Source organism: Colias croceus, chromosome 3, assembly GCF_905220415.1.
Source record: "Colias croceus chromosome 3, ilColCroc2.1".
NCBI lineage: Eukaryota > Metazoa > Arthropoda > Insecta > Lepidoptera > Pieridae > Colias > Colias croceus.
In genome coordinates, this window is record NC_059539.1 from 6,333,655 (window position 1) to 6,359,617 (window position 25,963).

The 25,963-nt window shown below is 36.0% G+C and overlaps 2 protein-coding genes across 2 annotated transcripts in view; one reads left to right on the top strand and one right to left on the bottom strand.

Annotated features, from left to right (window-relative positions):
• The first annotated feature begins 1,032 nt into the window (after positions 1–1,032).
• On the top strand, positions 1,033–4,713 carry LOC123705803 (PITH domain-containing protein GA19395). Its single transcript, XM_045654828.1, has 5 exons — positions 1,033–1,147; positions 1,263–1,463; positions 1,697–1,818; positions 2,081–2,185; positions 4,429–4,713. The coding sequence occupies exons 2-5, from the start codon at positions 1,281–1,283 to the stop codon at positions 4,637–4,639; spliced, it is 621 nt and encodes a 206-aa protein (XP_045510784.1). The 5' UTR covers positions 1,033–1,147; positions 1,263–1,280; the 3' UTR covers positions 4,640–4,713.
• Positions 4,714–6,426: 1,713 nt separating this feature from the next.
• LOC123706272 (collagen alpha-1(IV) chain) overlaps positions 6,427–25,963 on the bottom strand; it is a 33,156-nt gene continuing 13,619 nt past the window's right edge. Inside the window, exons 2-15 of the mRNA XM_045655457.1 lie at positions 19,213–19,398; positions 19,068–19,112; positions 16,277–16,561; positions 14,930–15,181; positions 14,048–14,831; positions 13,558–13,818; positions 13,208–13,430; positions 12,102–12,217; positions 11,357–11,757; positions 8,386–10,456; positions 8,128–8,305; positions 7,786–7,900; positions 7,285–7,505; positions 6,427–6,795 (exon numbers count right to left, since the gene is read on the bottom strand). Of these exons, the coding sequence (XP_045511413.1) occupies positions 6,633–6,795; positions 7,285–7,505; positions 7,786–7,900; positions 8,128–8,305; positions 8,386–10,456; positions 11,357–11,757; positions 12,102–12,217; positions 13,208–13,430; positions 13,558–13,818; positions 14,048–14,831; positions 14,930–15,181; positions 16,277–16,561; positions 19,068–19,112; positions 19,213–19,398 (5,301 nt within the window). The 3' untranslated portion in view covers positions 6,427–6,632. The remainder of the gene's footprint in view (positions 6,796–7,284; positions 7,506–7,785; positions 7,901–8,127; positions 8,306–8,385; positions 10,457–11,356; positions 11,758–12,101; positions 12,218–13,207; positions 13,431–13,557; positions 13,819–14,047; positions 14,832–14,929; positions 15,182–16,276; positions 16,562–19,067; positions 19,113–19,212; positions 19,399–25,963) is intronic.

The window sequence follows — 25,963 nt, forward strand, 5'->3', positions numbered from 1 at the left end:
GTCATGTCACCACAGAGCAAGTCTGTCACTGTGTCAGACAGAGACATGAGACAGGCAAAGACGATAGATGCAAACTTGGATGCAATGCAAACCTTTGCAAACAAACGGGTTTGACGCACTAATAATAATTGGTGCACTTCTTAACTTGTACACCAGGCTCAAATGGTAAACTTAGCAACTTGTACACTTCGCAACTGGTGCACTTCGCAAAATGTGCACTTTTTATAGATGAGTGAAGATTTGGAAAAATTGTTTATAAATGAAAGAATCTTTAGTTTTGCGTAGGTTATTTTCTTAAAAAATACAAACAACCTTTTAAGTAGGTACACTCTTACTTAAACAATTTTCGATGATCATATAAAAATTCACACGAAAGTTAAAAAAAAAATTATAAGAAAAATTACAATATAAGTATTATCATAATTGAGATATATGTACATTATATGGAGACGACACCGCCTACATCACTTATATTCCGCTCACCATAAGCCATATGGCTTAACTGCACGCTCATTTTTTATTTGTTTTTAAGTGTTACGATATTGCACAAAATAATAATACAAATAATACGGAAAAGTGCAAAGGAATAACTTTTCATCGGTAAGTACCTAACTAGATAATAATTTTTAAAACTTAGTTAGAAACCAAACAAACTACGAATGCGGCTTACAGTCGCGACTACTTTGTTTTTACTGTTCTGTGATTGATAAATACTTAAAGTTTCCTTTTCCATAAAAGCGGAAGCTAACCAAAAACGGTCTGAGTGAGAGGTCTCCCAAAATGACTTATGAAATCGTTCTTGTTTAAGTTCTAACAGGTTCTAACGTTGCTGGGGCAAACGGATTCCTTAGTCATTGGGGCAAGGGACAAACTGCCAGTATTTGACGTTTGACGGCATCCGTATTTGGCTGTCGACGGCTGAAGTAGCCTCTGCCGTTCACAACTTGCCGTTCGTATGAAAGTCACTTCGCTCGATGATTTTGATATTGGCAACAATCATCAATGCATTCCTGTCAACTGCCAAAGGATATTTCTGTCAAGTGTCAAAATCAAATTCAAAATATAAAAATCATTAATTCTGTGAAAACACAAAACTAACTTGTTAATAAACTTGTAATTTATATAATATATGAACGTATAATTATAGGTAAATATTGATTTGTGACACAGCTTATTTAACAACTACAAATTTATCTAGAAAAAAAATACAATCCTACTCGTAATATTTAGTATTCTTATCAAAAGGAAGTGTTATCACATAGGTTTTACTTGATTTCGAAATGCCGCATAGTCACTGCCATGGCGAACATGATCATGATCATGGGAATCCTGCAGAGTTGGGATTTCAATACAATCTTTATGCTAAAATTGATAAGGATAACTTGCAATGTTTGAATGAAACAGTTGATGGGTCGGGTAAAACTGTATTCAAACCATGGGAAAACCGATTGGACAGGACTGAGGTAAGCATCTTATGTGATAAACTTTGTAAATGCAATTTTGTAAGTTCTGCATTTGTAGTTTACAATGTTTAAGCAAACATTTTTAAATTGTACACCTACCAAGTATACAAAATTGTTGTTGTATTGGAATTACATGCTTTGATATACAATAAATTTATTGTTGTGCATTAAAAATATGTATTATAATTTTATAGACCAAATAAATGTAACAATGTTTTCTTTTCTGCTTTTAGTTTGTAGAAAGTGATGCTGATGAAGAATTATTGTTTAACATTCCTTTCACAGGAAATATTAAATTAAAGGGTATTATAATTTCTTCAGAAGATTCAAATGCCCATCCTTCAAAATTGAGATTGTAAGTTTGAAAAAAAAATCTTATATCTTAAAATGTTATGATATGCTTTTCAAGAATGTAAAGAATTAAGAAAGACGCTGCTATTCCTGCTGCCAAATGGTGGAATTAGTTTACAATAATGCTAAATAAATGAGTTTTGTTATTCAGATACTACTAGAATGTATGTATACTCGTTTTTCTCGCAAAATAATATATATATATATATATATATATATATATTTCACTGTTTTCATGTTTGAATGTTTATTTATATATATTGCAGGTATAAAAATAAGCCAAATATGACTTTTGATGATGTTTCAATGGAACCAGACCAGGTATTTGAATTACAAAAAGATAGTGAAGGAATTCTTGAGTATGCTCCAAAGTAAGTAGTATTTATTAAATTGCAAATTTGCGAAAGTTAAATATTCTACAGAATGGCCTGCATTTACTATGGTCAATTGGAACTGGAACTTACAGACCATTCAAATAAGATTATTTAGGAATTTCAATATGTATTAATTGGGTATTTGGATAAAAAATGTTTTTGTGCTAAATGGAAAGATTATAATATAAGTATTAGTTTTATAACAAAACTATTTTTTTTAATTTTTTTTTTGCAATAATTCAAAGTTATTTCAAAATAAAAATTAGTCTTTGAATCCGATACCGAAGACACACCGACAACTCCCGAAGCGTCACCCGGACGCGTGTGACGTCATAATGTTAAACGTCGTATTCACGGTCCATCTTGACGTACGTCCCGCCAAGGTCATACACGATGCACGACGCAAAACGACCGTGAATAGTCTTGACGTACGTCAATAATTATTATTATTACGTTGCTGGATGTGCACGACGAATTTTTCGTCCAGCGAGCATCCCCACCACCGCGAACGTCGTGCAAACGCATCGTGCATCGTGCATGCTTGATCGTGAATAGGCTTGCTGTACAGCAGATCAGTGTTGCCAACAGAAATTAATGTAAATACTTGGAAACGTGGCCTATTGATATGATTTTTTTGTGATAACTTAGTAGTTAGTTTAGTTTTGTGATAACGTAGTGAGTACATGAGCAAGCAAGAAACAGTTATTTTATATTTTTATGTACACAGGAAATACCCAATTATCATTACTTTTGGATCAACCTAGTACACATGGACAGTTTATATTCAGAAGTTATTATTTTAAAAGAACTCCAAGGCGAATTGTTGAATAACAAAGATTTTATGCAAAAGTCCACTGCAGAAAAATGGCAATTTATTTTAAAAAAATGTCCTAATGAATTTGTTTGTTTAAAAAAAATGATTAGCTATATTATACTCTCTGTTCCCGCCACTTCAGCATTTACTGAAAGAGTCTTTTCGGTCATGAATGTGAAGTGGCGGGAAGAGAGAAACCGAGCTTCATTAAAAATTAATTAAAAATGAGCTCTTGAAATAAATTTAGATTTGGAATGTTTGGATTCATATAATTCATTTAAAAATAATGAAAAATTCTTAGGTACTGCAAAAAGTACTAAAAAACACATTTTTAAAAATATTTATTTACTCTTTATACATCCAGCACAGTGGATTTCTGGTGGTTTCAGAGGTCTCTTCTGGTGGGTAGCTTGATACTTCGGTGGCAACACTGGCAGCCTTGAGCTGACGTACAGCGGGGATGGACCGTGAATATGCGTCGTGCATCGTGTATGACCTTGGCGGGACGTACGTCAAGATGGACCGTGAATAAGACGCTTTAGTTTTCACTCATTGCAGTTCATAGAAAAACATACCTAACATTACAACAATATACACACAACTATAACATTTTGACGACGTCACATCTATGGTGACCAGTCATGGCGCGTTTATAGTCACATAATTGCTTATAATTAATTGAAAAAAATTTTTTTGGAGTTTTCTGCATTAAATATCAATATTATTATACCCGGCGCGGCCTAAGATGATCCCTATGACACTGACAGTTATTCTCAAGAGACAAACTTGTAATGGCGTCACCATTAAATTAGAAACGTATTGGAGGCGTCTAAAAGTGGCATTTATTAATTTTTACGTAGCTTTATGCCATTACAATGATATTCCGTTGGAATTATAACAATTCTTAACATTTACGAGAAATTATATCAATCTGACTTTACGTTTACGTCCTTCAAAACTTACATCGTTGGCATTTATCGACTAGTGCGAAAGTATCGATAAACAAATTTCGATAATGGAAACGAGTTTACATTTTTTCCATGCTTAAGCTATATTAGCAGCATAATTAATTAATTAATTACCGTTCGCGTTAATTTACTTACCTGGGATAATATAAGTTTTTTAGAAAAATTAAATGGGGGATTCCATTTTCATGATAAAATAATATACACTGTGTTAAACGGGTTAAAAATTACGAGAAAATGATAAGGTGCATTTTTATGTCTTGGAAAACTTTCGTTTTACTTACCGTTTCGTTTACATAATAGACGTTAAAAATTCATTTTATAATATTTGTAAAAACATGTTTACCGACGTGGCTGAATGCAAACCACGCCTTTGCCTATAAAATAGTAAAGTATCGACACGATCCATCATACGAGCAATCACTAAGACGAACTGTCATAGGCTGTTATTTGTATTTCAGGATTGTGATATTTTCATCAGTGTCACATTTGACAATGCATTTTCCTAGTAATTTCGGGGCAGATAATACGAAAATATTTTACATTGGACTAAAAGGGGAATGGACACCAGGTCATAAACATGGAGTTACTATTTGTACTTATGAAGCAAGACCAAACCTAGATGATCATAAATTGAAACATTTGGACTCAGTGAGCAGGCACATTGAATAGTGCTTTTTGTGACATCATAAAATTTTTATTTGCATTCTTTAAGTTTAAAAAAATTATTAAAATAAATTTTGTAATTGGGTATTTTTATTTTAACCTTTTATTTAAAATATTTTAAAATACTAACTTTGCCGCACGGTTTCGTGAGGACAAAAAGTAGCATAACTTTAGCATTTGTTTTACTATTCTGGTAAATACATAAGTAACAAGTACAGCATTGCCAAGTATCATCAAAATTCTTCCAGTAATTATTGCGTGACCAACATACATCTATCCCTATAAGCTTTCACGTTCGCAATGATATTATGTAGGTTGAGAATAAAATTTCAAGTTTGCGTCATGGCAATACCGTCACGTCATGTAGTAAGCCGACTATTTTAATATCCTCAAATATAGGTACTAAAATACACGCTCTTTTTAATACTTAATTTCTTACCCTGTATTGCTATAATAAATAATAATATACCCACATAAACCTTACGTTGTGCTATCTAATATTCTAATATATATTATAAAGCCGAAAGTTTGTATGGATGTATGGATGTTTGTTACTCTTTCACGTAAAAACTACTGAACCGATTACAATGAAATTTAGCACACATATAGAGGGTAACTTGGATTAACACATAGGATAGTTTTTATCCCGGAAATCCCACGGGAACGGGAACTATGCGGGTTTTCCTTTGCAAACGCGGGCGAAGCCGAGGGCGGAAATCTAGTCTATACATATAATAAATCTGTAGAAGGGTCAATTCTGTACATAGAAAATATTGAAAAAATAAATACCAGGGGGTGTTACTGGATCGATACCAAACCCAAATATGTGATTAAAAAAATTTTTGTCTGTCTGTCTGTCTGTCTGTCTGTCTGTATGTGAAGGCATCACGTGAAAACTAACGGTTCGATTTCGATGAAACTTGGTATAATTATACCTTATTATCCTGGGCGTAAAATAGGATACTTTTTATCCTGGAAAAATACGTAGAAAAAAATTAATCTTAATTTTTCAGTTTTATCCATAGACGTTGTTCTGTAGAACCGCAAACATACGTTGCGTATTATTATAGGCCTAGCCGTATTTGGGTCCAATAGATATTTATAAGATGTCATTGTCAGAGTTATATACTCAAAATGGAGAAATAAACCATCCACGTGAAGACTCCGCGCGGACGGAGTCGCGGGCGGAAGCTAGTAGATAATAAAATTACTGCTACCGATAGTTTTTCGTATTATTTCATAAAAGTTGGTAAATTTTATTAGTTAGGTACCATTACTTTGTAAATTTAATAGAGATCAATGAAAAAAGGCATATCGGTAGTATTGGTCAGCATTTCTTGATCACACACTTGTAACCTTATATAGGTACATAGGTATATACTTGGTATATACAGTACGTCGGTTATGTAGCCCTCTATGAGCGAAGGGCGATTAGCGTTTGTTTGAAATAGGGAAACGGATAAATAAAAATTAAGCTAGGTAGTTTTGATAAATATTTATTAAACTAGCAATAGGTTTTGACTCGTTTATTAAATACATTTTATGAACAAAGGATTGACATAAAGAAATATTTACAATTGTAAGTATTATTTAAATGTATATAATAATATAGATATTAATAAATCTTGAAACTACACATTTTAAGTATAATAACATATCTTGTAGCTTTTATTAATATTGGTATTATTTAAATGCAAATTATAATTATTAAACTTCTTATAAATTAAAGTAGCCAAGCCAGAATATAACTAAATAGTAAGAATTGAGAATCTTCTCAACTATGTGTTTCTATATTTAACCTACCTACTACAATTGTTTTAGTGGCAGTGATAATAATATGATCATTATATTTTTACGTCCTCCTAAACCTGATTGTCTCAAGCTCTATGGCAACAAAAAATTCTATTCATAGAATACATCTATCTATTTTTATTATACAGTGTATCTAAACTGCAAGTTGTTCTTGCTTTACAAAATCACCACGAAAAATATTCACTATTTAATGTCGACGTCTACCGCGTATGTTCCTTCTAAAGTTGGGTCGATTTCTCAGTGGATATTGTGTCCTTCGCACTACAGCATTGGGTACAGCTTCAACGCTGCTCGTTGGGTGCGCATAGCCTGTCGCCACCCCTGGTCTTCGCCTCATACATACAGCACATCTGAAAAAACGATATTTAATTCGTATAGCTTGAAATATATAAGGAAATCAAGTGTTGGTGGTACATATTTAAAATTCTAGTGTTGCTGTGTTGCAAAGTTAAAGTGATAATTCTTAGATCGTCTGAGTAAAGCTATGTGGATTAGTTATTATTATTTTTTTTTTTTTTATCTTCTGCTTCTTATTCTTATATTTATATATTATTTAATAAAAACAGACGATAGGCACGCAATAATACATACCTACAAATAATTACTTTATGTGAAAGCATGAGCAATCAGATGTTATAATTTTTTATATGTAGGTAAAACTAGTCAAGCCTGAATACATCTAAAATAAATTACCTATCTATTTTGTACAGTGTATTTATTTTACTATTTTAGCTTAACATCGAGTAGGTTCAAACTTCAAAGTACCTATTTCAGTAAAATATATTTCAACCACTACCTACCCGTATTTCATACGCATATTATATTTATTAGGTTCTCACCTGCTAACTTTAGATACTTGGTCGAATTTAAGAGTTTGTTGTTCTGGACGTAAGAACATTCTGTTGTCGTCTATGGTTGATAACCAATACGAGACTGCTGTAGCGAAATAATTGCATCTACCCAGGCCATTGCACTCTATAAAAGGTCGCGTCCTAAATTCACGAAGACATGATCCGGGGGATATTAAGCTTTGTCCCGCTGCATCTGGTCCTGCTGTATGCTGTTAAACAAAAAATATAATAAGTAATGATATCGTAAGTATTTAATACTTATAGGTTATCAAAATATTTTCAATAAGTATATCCCATTTTTTCTTTATTTGTGTACTTACTTTACTTGATGGTGATTTTCATAATTGAAAATCTTTTACATATTGAACTCTTTAATATCGATGTGTATCAACCGTGTATGCGGAATAAAATTCCTTATCCGAATAAGGGATAAATTTATTAATTGAATACTCGTCAATTATTATTAGTAGTAACTGGTTGAAATCTTACCATTAAAAAGCTGTATCCAACCCAAAGCTCTTCCCACTCGTCTGGACAACTAGGAGGTGTATTGCTTTGACTATGTAAGGCGATCGTTCTTGTGGACGATTCACAAACTTGACATCTAAAAAATGGAACAGGTAATTTTTTCGTTCATAATCATTATAACTAGGTAATTTTTAAATTGTTATTGGTGTGTGTGTGTGCGATGTTTGATAAGTATAATTCTGTAAGCTTCGCTAAAACGATTGCGAGGTCAATGAAATTAAAGAAAAAATATATTATATTAGTAAATTATTAATTAAATAGTGTATGCAATGCATAATTGTTGCGTTTAATTTAAAATCGTACCTAGAAATATATGATCCCACATCCCGGGCCATGATTGGTGTCATAGCCATCGGCATTGGTTCTGGTGTAGATAACCAAAAACTGTAGTCTTCCCTTTGAGCAAAGTCGCAAACATTATTAATATTACAGAACATAAACGGCATCGTAGAGAATTTACGGAGACAGCTGCCGGGAGCACCTGGAAATATATATCAATATGATTTATTATGCGTTATGTTATTTTTCGTAAATTTGTTTTAGAATATTTATTAACCATACCTAAATCTTGCCCATGAGCTTTGGCGTTAGCTACAATGTGAAGTAATGAAAATCCATCCCATAAAGGTGAAGTACCCGACGGGCACTGCGGTATCATTCTAGACTGAGAATGAACTGTGAAATAATAACCGCGTGATCTTGGTATTGGTGGCGGCGGAGCGGGTTGACCACGAGAACCAGGTGTACCACGTGCTCCTTCTAATCCAGACATTCCTTTTATACCAATTGCACCCTGTTCACCTTGAGGGCCTGGATATCCAACAACACCAGCACTGCCAGTATCTCCCATTTCTCCCTTTAATCCTGGTAATCCATTTATTCCAAAATCACCTGGCAAACCTGGATTACCCGGACGACCATCAAAACCAACTGGACCAAGGTCACCCTGTGGGCCAGGCTCTACATCTGATGGAAGAACAGTATCACCTCTATCACCCTTCTTCCCTTTAAGTCCAGGATAACCTGGTAGCCCTGGTTCACCTTCATCACCCCATTCTCCTTTAATGCCTTTTTCACCCTGTTGCCCAGGAACACCATTCCTCCCAAAGTCTCCAGTATCTCCGCTTTCACCTTTTCTACCATAAAGACCTGGTAAACCACTTGGTCCAGTTTCACCTTTAGGACTGACTGCAAATCCAGGTTCTCCCAAGTCTCCTTTTATGCCAGTGTAACCAGGCAAACCTTCTATTCCGCGTGGTCCGGGAATTCCAGTATTTCCGCGACGTCCTGGCCATCCATCCATTCCTGTCATACCCTTTGGCCCTTGGAAACTTAGTCCAGGCTGACCAGGTAAACCTATAGGGCCATCAATTCCGTATTCTCCAGGTGCACCTTTCTGTCCCATGTTTCCTGGCCATCCCGGTAACCCATCTATGCCTGCTTTTCCTTTTTGCCCCCATTCAGCATTAAATCCATCTAAACCTGGCAATCCAGGTGGACCAACATCACCACTATAACCTTTTTGGCCTGGTAAACCATCGTCTCCAAATTCACCTTGTAGCCCTTCTTCGCCACGTTCACCTTTAAGACCTTTTAGACCGAAATATCCATCATCACCTACTTGTCCACGTATACCTGCATCACCCTCAAAACCCATATCTCCCATATCGCCCTTGGTTGCAGGAGAATACGAAGATGGGCCAATATCTCCTTGTACTCCTTTAATACCAGATTCGCCAATAATTCCTACAGGACCAGGGAAACCAATGTCTCCTGGTAAGCCGGGGAAACCCATTCTTCCAGGTTCACCATCCATTCCTCTTTCACCTTTAATACCAGTTTTACCCGGAACTCCTATGGGTCCCAATATTCCTTTAGGGCCGTTAGATCCATATCTTCCAGGAATACCTGGATAGCCTGGGTATCCTTTATCTCCCATTTCGCCAGCCATTCCGTCCTCGCCATAATCACCAATTTCTCCTTTAATACCTTTGAGTCCGGGTAATCCATATATACCTTGATCGCCTCTCTGTCCTTTTACACCGTCGTAGCCCTTTATGTCCAAACCTCTTTTACCTTGTTCACCTTTTTCACCACTTAAGCCTGGTAAGCCTGGTCTCCCGGGTATACCATCACGGCCACGATCTCCTGAATCACCTTTCGCAGCAGCAAAAGCATCATCTCCTCTTATACCTTTCAATCCAATTAGTCCGATATCTCCAATTTCTCCTTTTACACCAGACCATCCATCTAAACCAACTTGTCCGGGCATACCAACAGTACCCATCATTCCTTTAAGCCCTGGTAAACCTGGTGATCCAATTCTCCCTGGCGTACCAACAGAACCGGGACTTCCAGGTTCTCCACGGTCTCCTAATTCACCTGGACTTCCAGGTCTGCCAATCAATCCTGGGAAACCAGGAAAACCTATTTGACCGCGCTCGCCAGTTGTTCCTCTTGAACCGATACGTCCAGTTTCACCTTTCATGCCTTTTTGCCCAACATCTCCTTGCAACCCAGGGTAACCCGGGAGACCAGGAAGTCCAATGGGTCCAATAGCACCCATTGCACCAGGTTGACCTGGCATGCCCTGAGCTCCTTGCCTTTCTATTCCGGGAAAACCTTTACGGCCCTGTAAATATAATAAAACATCCACGATACATAAAGAATTTGATACACACGAGCATAATACGAGCATAAAAACCTAAAAAATCAATAAAAAAACTAGCTGTTCCCGCTTCTTAGTTTGCACGTTGAATTCAATTTGACTTTGAATCGAGGAATCTTTTTTTTAACTTTTTTCAAAAAAAAAGGAAAGTTATCCAAAGGAGATTTTTTTCTTCTTAAATGTGCTAAATCTATAATATTATAAAGATGAAGAGTTTGTTTGTTTAAACGCGCTAATCTCGGGAACTACTGGTCCGATTTGAAAATTCTTTCGGTCTTAGATAGCCCAATTATCGAGGAAGGTTATAGGCTATATATCATCACTACAAAAGGAGTGGAGCCACGGGGGTGAAACCGCGCGGAGCAGCTAGTCTTGCATATACAGAGTGGAAATTTTCTATGGGCCCTGGTGGAAAAGTACTTGAAATATTGAAAATAGCAAATTTGGCTGAAAGGAAACATTCCTTTATTTTAAAATTGAAATAGAACTGCATTCAAAGATTTTTGAAAATTCATTTGCTCCGACCGGGAATTGAACTAACAAAAATGAAAAAATATTGAACGCCCTCACACGCCCTCCCGGGGAGGGAGCCCTGTGTTTTTCTGATTATTATTTTATCGTTGCGTACAATTCGTTCACATCTCTCCTCAGAACTTTCGACTGGGAGAACTGATTTGAGACTGATTGATTATCTTTTTTTTAAACCTTCTGGTTTATCCCATTAAAATTTTTCCCAGTTCATATAATTTTCAAGCGGTTTAGTTTTTGTTAAAAATAATCATTTTCATTAATTATTGCAATGGATTTTTTTTTATGTATCATTAACAGAGACAACTACAAACTAATTCTAAATTTTTAACTTACTGGGGGTCCCATAGGTCCAGGTGATCCCTCATCACCTGGCAATCCTGTTTCACCTTTAGGTCCCATTGGGCCTGCTCCTCCTGGAGTTCCAGGGTAACCTTGTTCGCCCATATCTCCCGTGTCACCAGGGTAACCGTTGAATCCTCTTTCACCATAGATCGTTGCTAGGCCAACATCTCCTCTTGAACCCTTTTTGCCACTTGGCGCTGGAAATCCTGTAGGTCCTCTAGCTCCTTGACTTCCTGGTTCTCCATACGGACCAATATCACCCTTCTCACCAGGGAAGCCTCTGGTTCCAATTGGACCCTCGACTGTAACACCAACATCACCTTCGTCTCCCCTTTGCCCTGGTATTCCATCATAACCCATTTCACCTAATTCTCCTTTTCGTCCTTTTAAACCTGCAATAATATATTTTATTTATAATTTGTGTTTTCGAAATGATCTGTATGCAAGTATGCGTTAAAAAGATAAATAAAAATAAATACTTTTACAAGGTAAACAAAAACCTAGGTTAAACTAAATAAATTGTTAATATAAGGTCTATCATGATACTTTATGAATGAACTAAGATAAGTACTTTACTGATAATTTAATGATGTCAAATTTATGTTGTATACTTGGTTGTATATCTACGTATTTAAATATTGTAAATTTTTCAATGTAGGTCTAATAACTACATAAAAATCGATGTAAATATTTTTTTTTTTAATTTATGTTGTATTTAATTTAATCACGATCTTACCTATAGGCCCGACAGGACCAATGTCTCCTTTAGAACCTTTGGAGTTTATTTCGGACCCAATTGCTTCACCGCTTTCTCCTTTTAAGCCGTCATCTCCAGGCTCGCCTATTGCACCCCTAAAATAATTACATTATTAATAACATAAAACAAAATTAGGGGCCATCCATAAAGTACGTCACACTAATATCATGAGTTTTTGAGTACCCCCCCGTCCTTGTCACAGGTGGTCACATTTCTAAGACCCCCCCCTCCCTAGTGTGACGTCACGTCATGTTTTGCAATTTAACATCGAAAATTTTTTAAATTAAAACAGCAGTTCCGAAATTAGTTTTTTTTTATGAAATCAACATAATATCAAATATTTGAAACAATAACAAAAAAAAATAAACTAATGAAGAAATATAAATTGTCAACAAAACAATTTAAACCGTATTGCCCTAAAGATAGAGTTGGACATATTTTAATATTTTTTAGTTTAATTTATATTTCAAATTACGCGATTAGTACCTCTAGATTTTGAAATGTGATGTCACGAAACTTAGGACCCCTCCCACCCCTTGTCACACCATGTCACACTTTGTCGACCCCCTCCCCCCTCTTTACGTGTGACGTACTTTATGGATGGCCCCTTACCAAGAATCCCAAATGATGCATACCAGCATTTTTTTAAGCATGTAATGTAATATTTAGTTCTTATTTACACATATTATATAGTTACTTAATTGAAGTTATGTGATAATGTGAATATAATTCCACCATGATTCATATTTTTAAGTTTAAGATAACGAAAGTTATATATAAACATATTACAGTATTATTAATTAAATTTCATTAACTGAATCTTTTTTTGTGAAATGTTCTCGAACGTTTACGAAGTTTTTGTTAAATACATACGTTAATTTTAAATTTGAATATAAGTATAAGGTAAGAATATTTTATTTAATATATAATCTTATACTTACTTAAATTCGATACTCAACATCTATAATATGTTTTTTTTTTTAATATTTATTTATTATAGACATGAACAGTCAGCGTAATCATTTACATTTATCACAGTTGGGTTTCTCTTTTATTAAGTTAGCATATTGTTTCGCTTTACTTACTTTATTCCGCGGTCTCCTTTTTGTCCAGTAAGGAATGCATATGGAATATCGGCTCGCATTCCCGGCCAACCCGGTGCTCCGTCGCGTCCTCGTGTTCCGTTTCTTCCAGGTAAACCAGGAAGACCGTCATCACCTGTACGGCCTTTGAGCCCTGCCATACCGTAATCGCCAGGCAAACCCGGCCAACCGGCATCACCAGAAAGACCTGGTTCTCCAATAAAACCTAAACAAAAACAACTTTATTTTAACGCAATTGTTGTCCTAATTTATTCAGCTTTTACCTATTTGACTATATAGTCTTTACTTTATATTATTTAGAAAATAATATGAGTATTAAATGTATTTTATACCTTGCTCTCCTTTCGTTCCAGATTCCGCAATAGTTAGAGCGTAAGCTGGATGTTGTAAACGACCTTTGCGTCCTTTTTGACCAGGAGGTCCTGCCATTCCTGACGGGCCTTTATTTCCTTTAGGCCCTTTAGGGCCTGGCATTCCTGCAATTCCGGCATAACCTTTTTGACCGCGAGGGCCTGGTAAGCCCTCAAATCCCATAAAACCTTTTTGTCCAGGAAAGCCGTCATCACCTCTTTGCCCCTTTGGTCCTGGTAGACCTATAAAAGAAAAATGTAAACAATAAATGACAAAATTATAATTTGAGTTCTCACTATATTTTAGATAGATAATATTTTTTAATAAGTAAGTTACACAAAAATATAGAATGTTTTATTGTATTTGACACATTTCGATAACATTTTTAGTATAATTTGAAGAAAAAATATAAATTAATAAAATGAAATACTTGTTATAATTATAAACTGGCACAATATTGTAAATACACACCTGATCTACAGATTGGACAGTCATCTCCACGCTCTCCTTTAGGTCCATGATAACCTGGACGACCTGGCTGTCCACCGTCGCCCGCAGTACCAGGTCTACCAGGTGGTCCTGTCTCACCCGGTGGTCCTACGCCATGTACACCTCGGCCTGGATAACCTGGTGGACCCTGGTAACCTGCATCTCCTCTGTCACCGCGTAAACCAGGAACACCATCAGTTCCTGGTGTTCCCTCTTCTCCATCAGGGCCTACGACTGTGGTTCCTTTGAAACCTTTTGGTCCCATTTTTCCTTGAAGACCCGGATATCCAGGGGGTCCGTAATTACCAGGTAAACCTTTAAAGCCATCGTTTCCCGGTTCACCTTTAGGAGATATACCTATTACACCAGGACGTCCAGGAAAACCTTTAGTTCCTGGTAAGCCGGGAGAACCCATAATTCCGGGTAGCCCCTTAGAACCATCAAGACCTGGATTGCCTTGCGGTCCCGGTGGACCAATTGGACCTTGAGGACCCATTGAGCCCGGCCTTAATGGTTCACTCAATCTATCATCGTATATTCCTGGCTCTCCCATAAATCCTTGTTCACCAGGAGTTCCGGGCCTTCCATCTTCTCCTAGTTCACCGGGTAATCCGTCTTCACCATCTAAACCTGCATAACCTGGTGCACCTTTGTCTCCTTTAAAACCTGGAGGACCTTCTTTACCTCGATGACCTGGTTTTCCTCTGGGGCCATTATCACCTTGATCACCCTTAAAACCTTGTGGCCCGTGTGTACCGTATGGTCCCTATAAAAACAATCATAACAACACATTACATATAATTGTATATAGTTAGGTAAAAAGTAAGTACGTAAAAAATATTTCAAACATTATATCATACTAACCGGTGCTCCAGTTGTACCGAGTTCTCCTTTGACACCTTTTACCCCCTGCGTACCTCGTAAGCCTTTGTCGCCTCGATTTCCTTTCGCTAAAACTGTGACGTTTTGTTGAAGTTCGTCGATAATATAAATAGTTTGTGCTGGTCTTCCTGGTTCTCCAATTTCTCCCTGGTCTCCTTTCTCACCAGGCGGTCCAACTACATCTTCGCCAGGATCTCCTCTATATCCTGGAGGACCAGGAAAACCTGCAGGCCCCTTGAAAATAAAAAATATTGCTTTTATTCACTTCATGTTAATTCTAAGTTTTACATTGCTTAAATATTGTATTCATTTCAATTGAATTATTTTTAACATAGGTTTCTGATCGGATATGAAATGCTATTATTAATTTATATAAAACAAAACCTTAAAAGCTACATAGATGAATTAATTCATGTTTTTATTTATTACAGGAAAAGCTTTAAACTGAAAAATTTGGAAATAATAATTATTGCCGAATTATTTATTATTTATTGTTATTAATTTTTAAATTTCGACATCAACTCCAAAGATGAATTATGATGGTCTAAGATCCAAATATAAGTCGAAATGCAACGGCGTGATAATAGAATTTTATAATAATATATTACAATTACATTACATTACAATTTTAAGTGTATTAAAAAATGTATTAAAAATGGGTTGACTGGGAAAATCCTGGACAGGACATTTTTAATGAATCTGTTTTCGACAACTATAAAGTGCCTATCGGCACATGCGCTCACTGGGACCGGTCACAATCTGACTGATTGCATTGGTCCCAAATAGGACCAATTCACGGAATCAGTTTTGGTGCGTTGGTGACGTATCTACCTCTTGTTTCTATATATAATATATATAATATCATTGATCTTATCGGTCATTTTTCAATAGAAAATTTTTACAGCATATCTATTTATTATATACAGGATGTTCCAGAAGTCGACGTTAAGCCGACTTAATTTTTTTTTTTAATTTTTCTAGTAACTGGTGTGGCATTACCTGTCAGAAAATTTCGGCTTGACTTCGACTTCTGGGACACCCTGTATATAAAAATGAAACCCGTTTTCCTTGGTCACGGCATCACGCGTGAACGGCTGGACCGTTTTCGATTTATAATATTCCTTAAAGTACGAGGATTGTTCTTATGAAAAGTAAACATAAACATGTACCACGGGCGAAGCCGGGGTGGACCGCTAGTTATACATATTTTTACGGTAGTTTATATTGAAATATAAATTATTTTTTATAGAATGAAAAAGTACCTTTTCGAAAAAAAACTGTTGAAAAATGTTCATTAGTTTAAAACAAACACAATTATTTATAACATACCTGATCGCCAGTTTCTCCTGGTAATCCACCATCGCCTATCCAACCCATTGGTCCAGGTGATCCAGGGGTACCGCGGCGACCGAATTCACCTTGGTCACCCTTGGCGCCACGGGAGTTAACTCCTCCCTCACCAGCCAAACCTTGTGATCCTTTTTCACCGTATGGACCAGGCAACCCTCTGTCTCCCGGGATACCTTGCGGACCAGGTTGACCTATTTCACCGTCAATCCCACTGCAACCGTCTAAACCAGCTAAACCCCTGACGCCTGACAAACCCGAAGGACCCTACAAAGTTAAAGTGCCATGAATAAAATACACTAGATTCGAGAAATCGTATATTTAATAAAATAAATCAATATAAAATTAACATACGAATACTTTTATTATCTTTTAAATAAATACGTAGCTACATATATAATTTTTAATGAAATGTTTAAGTTGAAAAAGTAATAAAATTGTGAAAATCGTAATTTTGTATGTCTATTGCACGCCTCATAAGCGAAGCGTTGAGGTGGGTACTACTGTCACTTCGCGCAAAACATCTGATTTATGTATCATACACAAGAAGCTTATATCTTATACACTGGAGATTTCGGTATGAACATTTGACGTGTAACAAGAAAATTGTTGTGTTTTATCACTTTCACACCTAACTTGGTATTGCCACTGTTAATACGAAGTTTTCCCAAGGCTACTATGTATGCCGTAATATTCTGTGCAAAAGGTTAGTTTTTGTACATGAGTTTGTTGATAAATTGCCATCAACGTCATTCAGAAGCATTGTTGGATGAGACAATTATTATTTATGCTAAATAAAATAAGTATCTGGACCAATTATTAAAAAGCGATACTCCCTGATTATGGGTAGTTACCATAATAAAATTGTAGCAACTCTCACTTTGACAATATGGCATAAGTGTCAAGAAAATTGCGTCGCTTCGAATATTTAAGTTAATATTGTTGCGTATTTAATAAATATTTTCCGAATATAAATAATGTATTGCATTGTGAAAAATTGCAGAAGTGTTTGGACACCAAATTCTGGCATAGAATTTCACAGGCAAGTGTATATTTACGTTATTTACAATATTCCTCAATACTCCTGCATTTACCTGTTTAGAATAATTTCAATGGCAAAAATTGTAAAATTTTGAATCATTTTAGAAAGCAGTCATGTTAAATTTGTTATTTTCCTAATACTTTATCATTTTTCAACAAGTTTTCAATAAACAAAATTAACAAGTAAGGTAACCATGATGACGAGTTTTTATGGATAGTGAAGAGAATATATTGTAATAACAATATTATGATGAAATTTAGAACACCATTTTCAAGATTTTTACTAGTAATGAAACAACACTCGACATCGGTATTACACTCACATGTAGTTATAAGATTGTTCGTTTTTACATTGAAATTTATACTTTTTTAACTTACCTCATATTTTTTGTTTTAGGTATTTCAGCTTTCCAAAAAGTAAAATAAAAAGAAATATATGTGCCCATCAAGGGTAAAATTACTGAGGATTACGACCCAGAAAAAAATACCTTTTTGAAAAATAAACTTTGTAAAGTTAGCTGAAATTTGTGCAAGGCGTTTATTATAAACAGTTTTTCTTTGATGATTTTGGCTTGAAATTGACCCGTCGAAGCAACGCGTTTAAAAAGAAGATCTGAGTAGCTTACAATTTGGTAAACAGCATCTGATGCAAAACACAACTTTCCTCTAATTACAAAGGATGGTAATGCTATATATCGGTTCATATCCAGGCTTTGTAGCCAAGAGTTATTTAAAACTATCATTCTATACCAATTAAAATTGTATGTACCTATAAAGTATGGCCAGTAATATTATAATATAATTAATACTGTTAAAAATATATGTCATTATTATTTATAGACCATGATTTTTAGTTTTTTCTATTTCGAAAAATCCTGAATATACAAACCAGTGTGGTCACCCACAGAAAGAGACAAAAAACAACACTGACGTCATTCAAGGTTATATTTTCTTGTGACAAGTCAATGGTCATAGTGCAATCTCCAGTGTATGAGATATAAGCTTCTTGATCATACATTGCACTTGTAAGATAATACATACACACACATATTAAGAAAAAACACTATTTTTAACATTCATGATATTTTTGATGTCATTTTTGTTATTTAAACTAGTTAAAAAACAGTTTAAAAAAGTTCTGTCTTGGGCGTCCGTGTGTCTGTATGTGCGGAGGATTTTCTTGTTAACACGATAGCGACCGAAATACTTTACTAATCGAGTCTTTTTTTTTCTCTTACGCTTGAGTATGCTCAGGAATAGAAACCTTTCATTTTTCAGGGTCTGATTCGATGTGGTTTAATTGTTATTAAATAAACAAAAAAAAATATCGACTGTTCTCCATAATTTTAGTATATTTATATATATTCTTTATTTTTTTATATTTTTTTTTTTATATTTATAGTTCTTTATACTATAAGCCAAGGTTTAAAAAAATAAGTTGGTATAGTCAGTCCCTTAAACCTGCGCAGTTTCACATCTAGGTGGGGCCACAAGAAAAATAGCTCAATTATTACGGTACCACTTTCTTTACTTTTCCAACTGTTTTATTTTATTTCTTTTTTATATTTATAGTGTACTCTTTATAAATAATCAATTTTATTGTAAAGGATGAGATTATGAGGCGTGCACTTTTGGATTTTCCAAACTATTTTCCTCTCTTTAGCCATAACTGAAGAGGCTCTCGCGTATTAATAATAATGAGAATGAGCAGGTAAAAATAATAAGTTTATACCTGTGGACCAGTTTCACCCCGAAGTCCATACGGCCCGTCCACTCCCTGAAAATAAGCTATGTATTATTATCTCTGAAAGCTTCAGTTTATCATAAATATTTAAATGTTCATTGGTATAAAAAACTGGATGATATTTTATACGTACTCTTTCGCCTTTGTCTCCCATATCACCTCGTTCTCCCCATTCGCCTGGCTCTCCTGTTATGCCTATGCGACCTTCAGGACCGTCATCTCCGTAATCGCCTTGTATTCCCATTATTCCTGGAGGTCCAATGTCTCCTCGATCCCCTTTTAGGCCGGCGCAGTTGCATCGTGTTTGATTGCACACCACCTATAAAGTTTGATATAGAAAATATAATAGTAACACAATTTACCAACTGACAGTATCTGAGCAGTATAGGTACTTAAAAATGTAAAGTGCATACTATGTAAGCTTTGCAAGATTATCTCTTAAAAAAGGAAACAAAAAAGCCTTAAAAGTCTTAGCTTTAAAACAGTGTTATTGGTTGTAATCTAGTAGTTAGGTAGTTTTAATTAAGAAGTTCAACAGTTTATGTTGTCGATGAATTCATAAATAACGATTAATCGGGAATATTACTGTAAGTAAAACAACGAACGTGCCTTATCGTCGGGACCTCTGACATACATATTGCCAGAGCAAGTGTAAGACCGTTGCACTTCCTACCACTTAGTAGAGCATATAAATTACTTTGATTATAGTTTTTATATAAGTTTATATTTTTATGTTATTTTTACAGAAGGAAGCTTTAAGGAAATAAGTTAAATATATTTTTATCTATAATAAATATTTTATTTTGATTACACACTAAAGAGAAAATACCGCACACATTTTGTATGCCATTAAAATGAACTATTCAAAACTTATTAGTTATTACACATAATATTACATATTCAAATACATTATTTAGTATAACACTGCTATGTTTACTGAAATAATGTAGAGCTATCAATATCAGTAGGTACAAAAGAGGGAATGATTGGAACGATCTTTAAACAACTATTTCTGTATTTTTTCTTGACTACATTTCAGTCAAATAAATATGTAACTGTATTCGCGATTTATATTTATTTGCTGCAATTTAATACTTCATAGGAGACCCCTCAGGGAGAGCAAACAGCTAGGTATTATTTATTGGAGTTTGACGGCATTTTCTCCCTTAACTCTTTTAACTTTCAAGTATATTCTGTGTTAACATTGACCTATGAGCTAAGTCCAATCATAGCGATCCAGCCATAAACTCAATAGGTTTAGCAGAAGACAACTAATTGGGTCATGATGTTATGATGTCATGATGATAATTGAAATTTATTATATTCCAAGCTCAAATTATTATGGAATCATAAAGTAAATGAAGTGCAAGGGTAGGTATAAAGTCAACCTAACATGCAAATTTTATTCAATATTGTGTTCTAGGTATTTTATGTAACGTTAAATATTATGATGTACCAGTAGACTGAACTTTTAAAAATATGTACTGTGTCAGTTTAAATTTATTCAAATAAGTACATAACAGGTAATTATTTATTTATCTCGCATATTATGTTACTACAAAAGTAATGAAATTTCAATTAATTTCAGGGCTGGCCTTGGCTCAATAATTTTCTATGTTTTGATTAGCTGCATGTAGAATGCATAATGCACAATAATAACATGCGTCATATAAAACCTTAAAGGAAATCCGAACGTTTTATTTAAATTTAAATCTAATCTTTCTTGTAAAATTTTAGTTTAAATTCTGTTTAGTAAAGATATACTATCCTTTGGAATTTCTATTGTTTTGCGTCACAGAAGTGATTTTATAACCGGTCTTGTCATCAGTTTTCGTTAAAGAAACGCTTCGCAAATAAATATGCGGGTATATCAGTTTAGTGACTCGAAATTGAATTTATGAGAGTATAAACTCTCATAAATTCAATTTTATATTAATTTTAATTTATTATATTTATTATAAAAAAAATATTATATTTATTATTCAATTTTAATTTTATTCTCATAAGAGAAACTCAAATGTACCCATTATTTACAGAACAGATGCATTTTTCACATGATATTTGATTAATTTCAAATAATATTTTTTTATATTATTGTAAATTGAAATTGTAGGTACTGAAAATGGAGCTTTCGGAGACTAATTTTCAAATATAGCCTAAATCAAGCAAAGCTAAAAAAGTAATGCAATGTATTCATTCAAATAATTATAATATTGTTTTCTTTTGCTTTCTTAAAATTGCCTTTTTATTTATTACACGTGCTTTACGCTTGTAGGTAGGTATTTGCTGATCCGAACTCTTAATAAGAGACGAAGTGTCATCTTAATGATTATTAAGATATTTCAAACGATATCAATTTATACATCTTTTTATGTCTGTTCTTTGGCTATTTGCGTGGTCATATGAAAGTAGAGATATTATTTTCCGTATGATATCTTGCATAGTAACTACAGTCACAGATAAAATAATACTTTTCTAGTACCAAGTGCCAGTACTGCACTCTGAAGTTGTCCTAACTACCTCTATAACCATTCTATGTACTTTTAACTTTTTATTTTATTGGGAGAAATCCTTTGCAACTGGCTGGCCTATATTATGTATACTAGCTTCCGCCCGCGACTCCGTCCGCGCGGATATCGGTCTTCGCGTGGATGGTTTATTTCTCCATTTTGAGTACCTCTGACAATAACATCTTATAAATATCTATTGGACCCAATTCCCAAATACGGCTAGGCCTATAATAATGCGCAACGTGTGTTCGCGGTTCTACGGAACAACGTCTATGGATAAAACTGAAAAATGAAGATTAATTTTTTTCTAGGTATTTTTCCAGGATAACAAGTATCCTATTTTACGCCCAGGATAATAAGGTATAATTATACCAAGTTTCATCGAAATCGAACCGCTAGTTTTCACGTGATGCCTTCACATACAGACAGACAGACAGACAGACAGACAGACAGACAAAAAATTTTTTAATCACATATTTGGGTTTGGTATCGATCCAGTAACACCCCCTGGTATTTATGGTCTAAGATCCGAATATGAAACGAAACCTAACGGTTTGATAAGAGAATCAAATTTATTTTATAATTAATTTCATATATTATAAAATAAATTAAAAATGGGTAGACAACAGAAATCCTGGACAGAATATTTTTAATTATTTTTTGAAAAATGATTTTTATAAAATGTTGCAAAATGAAGATAATAATAAAATTTTATACTGGACTTAAAGTATAGAGCATATAGAATGTGCAATCGTAGGGTAGACTTTTATTTACCTGGACGAACTACTGGGTAGACAGGTATAAACAGGTATGTCAATACTAGTTACTTTCACTAGATTTGATAATAGAAAAAAAATTATATCAGCATAAGCGCTGTTTTATTCTGAACACGATGATATAGGGTAGACTGCAAAAAAATTGGTCCTAATAGGGGTATACAAAATTTAAAAATTTCAATTTCAACGCGTCCGGAAATGAGTGACATATAGATCTGAGGTAAGTATACTGTGTGATAATAAAGGACCGAACATTGCTGTTGTGTCTCATGGGATCGTGAATATAAGAAAGTGCACATGCTCGGTATGTGAACTTTATAGAGAGTAGAGGTACCTCTGCTATCTTCCATATTGTAAATAGCCCCTTTAGCCAAACTTCAAAACGCAAATGAAAAGGTATAAAAAGGAATAGAATCCGCTAGCGATACTTATTGTCATAAGCGTACGATATTGTAAACAGTACATGTTATTTTGGAGCAACTGAAAAAATGTTGCTAACAAATTAATTAATTATATACATAAGAATTTAATATATTTAATATCATACAAAAGTATCTAATCTAATATATTCTATTCTATTCTAATATAATATCATATCATATATATATAAAGCTACACTACCACTCACTCACTGACTGACTGACATCGGGTTTCTCGGAAACTACGGGGAAAGTTGGGGGGATTTTGACGTGATCGTATAGAGGTGCGGCGAGTGACCACCGGAAAAATATTGACATCTCCAACACCCTGGACAAGAGAGTGGACCCCTGGAGGTGCGCAAAAACGGTGATACCTGGAGGGGGGATGTCTGAACAAAAAATGCTCGGAACTGGTGGCGATTACCAGGGGTGGTGGAAAAATGGGGATTTTCGCGAAAACAAGGTGGCCGCCGTACTTTGCCAAAATCGCCGTTTATGAATCCTTACGTCTCAAATTTGGCACACGTGCTCTGTGCGAGCCGGCGAATCGATCGGTGCCCCGTTCGAGTGGCTCCGGGCCCCCGTTTCCAACTTCCATACAACGTTAACTCCAACGGCCCGCGGAAACGGTGCGAGTTGGGTGGGGGGTCCCGGAACTAAAAATGATCACCACCCTGGGACGCTACCAGGGAGCCACAGTGGGACGCTTGATTTTGGAATTTTTCCATTTTTGGCGCAAACATAAAAACGTAAATTTAGACGAGGTGGCGCATCGCGGAAATACACTCACACCATGTTCGTACTCGCCCAGCTCCCAGGATATCCAGAAAAATCCGAAATCTTAAACTTTCCCACATCTCGCGAAGACGGTCAACGGCCCGCGCAAACGGTAGCAGCTGCATCTGGGGTGCTCAAACTAAACTTGTAGTAGACCTCGAGCAATTACCACAGAGTGTGAAAAATATTCAAAATGGCGGAAAAAATGGCCGCCGCCATACAAATTCTAAAATGGCCGTCGCTGGTCCGATCGCGCTGAAACTTGGCACAGGGGCTTTAATCAAGCCGCACATTAAGGTGGGATACTCATAATTGAGTTTCCACCGCTGGTTTCCGAGTTTCATACAACGCGAAATTCGACGGCTCTCCGAAACGGCACTAGATAGCCGGGGGGTGTAGAACTAAAAATTGATCAGGAAGATGGGGCGCTCCCAGGGCAATCGAGAAATTTCAAATTGGACGCCATTTTTTTTTCAAAAATGGCCAATTTTTCAAAGCAAGATGGTGGCGCCGGTTACTTCACGATCGGTCTGAAAATTGACTTCTGTGCTCTAATCGGCCAGATTTTACAAAACTGCATACTCAGAATATCTCTCCGACCCCCGGTTTCCATTTTCCATACATCACGAAATTCAACGGCTCTCTGAACTGGTGGCACTTAGGTCGGGGTTGCCGAAGTAAAAAATGTTCAAAAACTTGGTCCGCTTCCAGGCACATAAAAATTTTTGCTAAAAAGCGAAATTTTTTTTTTCGAAAATTTTGTATGGAAATTTCCATAGTAGGAAGGGTAATTGAATACCATCGGCAAAAGACGGCACCGCGGGCTGCTTGCTGCCCGCGCACCGCGCAACTTCGAGGGTTGACAGCCTCCCGGAGTAGAAAATATTTATTAACTTTTGAACTACCTACCACACGAGCCAAGCGAGCGAAGCGAGCGAGTCACGGCAGCGGCCAGCATAAATATTCAAATAGGTAGCGAGGAGCGAAGCGACGAGCGTGTTAGGTTAACTTTTGAACTACTTACCGCACGAGCCAAGCGAGCGAAGCGAGCGAGTCGCGTCAACGGCCGGCCTAAATATTCAAATAGGTAGCGAGGAGCGAAGCGACGAGCGTGTTAGGTTAACTCTTGAACAGTTTATTATGAAAAGTCACTGCCCGCTATCGATAAGACGTTTCAAAAATTTTACCAATATTTGAATAAGTAATATATAAGCAGTTTAGGTAGCGAGGAGCGAAGCGACGAGCGTGTAAGGTTAACTTTTGAACTACCAAACGAGCCATGCGAGCGAAGCGAGCGAGCGAGTCACGGCAGCGGCCGGCCTAAATATTCAAATAGGTAGCGAGGAGCGAAGCGACGAGCGTGTTAGGTTAACTTTTGAACTACCTATCGCACGAGCCAAGCGAGCGAAGCGAGCGAGTCTTGGCAGCGGCCGGCCTAAATATTCTAATAGGTAGCGAGGAGCGAAGCGACGAGCGTGAGGTTAACTCTTGAACAGTTTATTATGAAAAGTCACTGCCCGCTATCGATAAGACGTTTCAAAAATTTAACAATATTTGAATAAGTAATTTATAAGCAGTTTCGACTGACTGTAGAATCGCTGTTAGCAGATGTTACAAATGGAAAGGAAATTCGAATGCATTTTCAAATGACTGAAGATTTCTGCCCTGGGATGAGCCGCGAGCTGCTTGCAGCTCGCGCACCACGCAACCTCGAAGGTGGACAGCCCCCCGGAATAGAAAATATTTGAATGGGGAATTTATAAGCATTACCGACTGACTGTAGAATCGCTGTTAGGAGATGTAACAAATGGATAGGAAATTCGAATGCATTTTCAAATGACTGAATATTTCTGCCCTGGGATGCTTCGCGGGCTGCTTGCAGCCCGCGCACTACGCTCCCTCGAAGGTGGACAGCCTCCCGGAGTGGAAAATACTTGAATGGGGAATTTATAAGCATTAACGACTGACTGTAGAATCGCTGTTAGCAGATGTAACAAATGGACAGAAAATTCGAATATATTTTCAAATGACTGCCCTATTGCTTCAACCCAGGGGCAAAAGGAGCTCGCGGGCTGCTTGCAGCCCGCGCACCACGCGCCCTCGAAGGTCGACGGCATTCCAGAATAGAAAATATTTGAATTGGTAATTTATAAGCACTTCCGATTGACTGTGGAATCGCTGTTAGCAGAAAATTACAAATGGACTGGGAATTCTAACACATTTTCTAATGACTGCCCTATTGCTTCAACCCAGGGGCAAAAGGGACTCGCGGGCTGCTTGCAGCCCGCGCACAACGCACCAGCTAGTTATATTATAAAGGCGAAAGTTTGTTAGTATGGATGTATGGATGTTTGTTACTCTTTCACGTAAAAACTACTGAACCGATTACAATGAAATTTAGC

Bases quoted from the DNA above. Each gene is read 5' to 3' on its own strand.
- LOC123705803 (XM_045654828.1), top strand. From the start codon at position 1,281: ATGCCGCATAGTCACTGCCATGGCGAACATGATCATGATCATGGGAAT. The intron at 1,819-2,080 runs GTAAGTTTGAAA...TATATATTGCAG, and splicing joins CATCCTTCAAAATTGAGATT to GTATAAAAATAAGCCAAATA. The intron at 2,186-4,428 runs GTAAGTAGTATT...TTTGTATTTCAG, and splicing joins ATTCTTGAGTATGCTCCAAA to GATTGTGATATTTTCATCAG.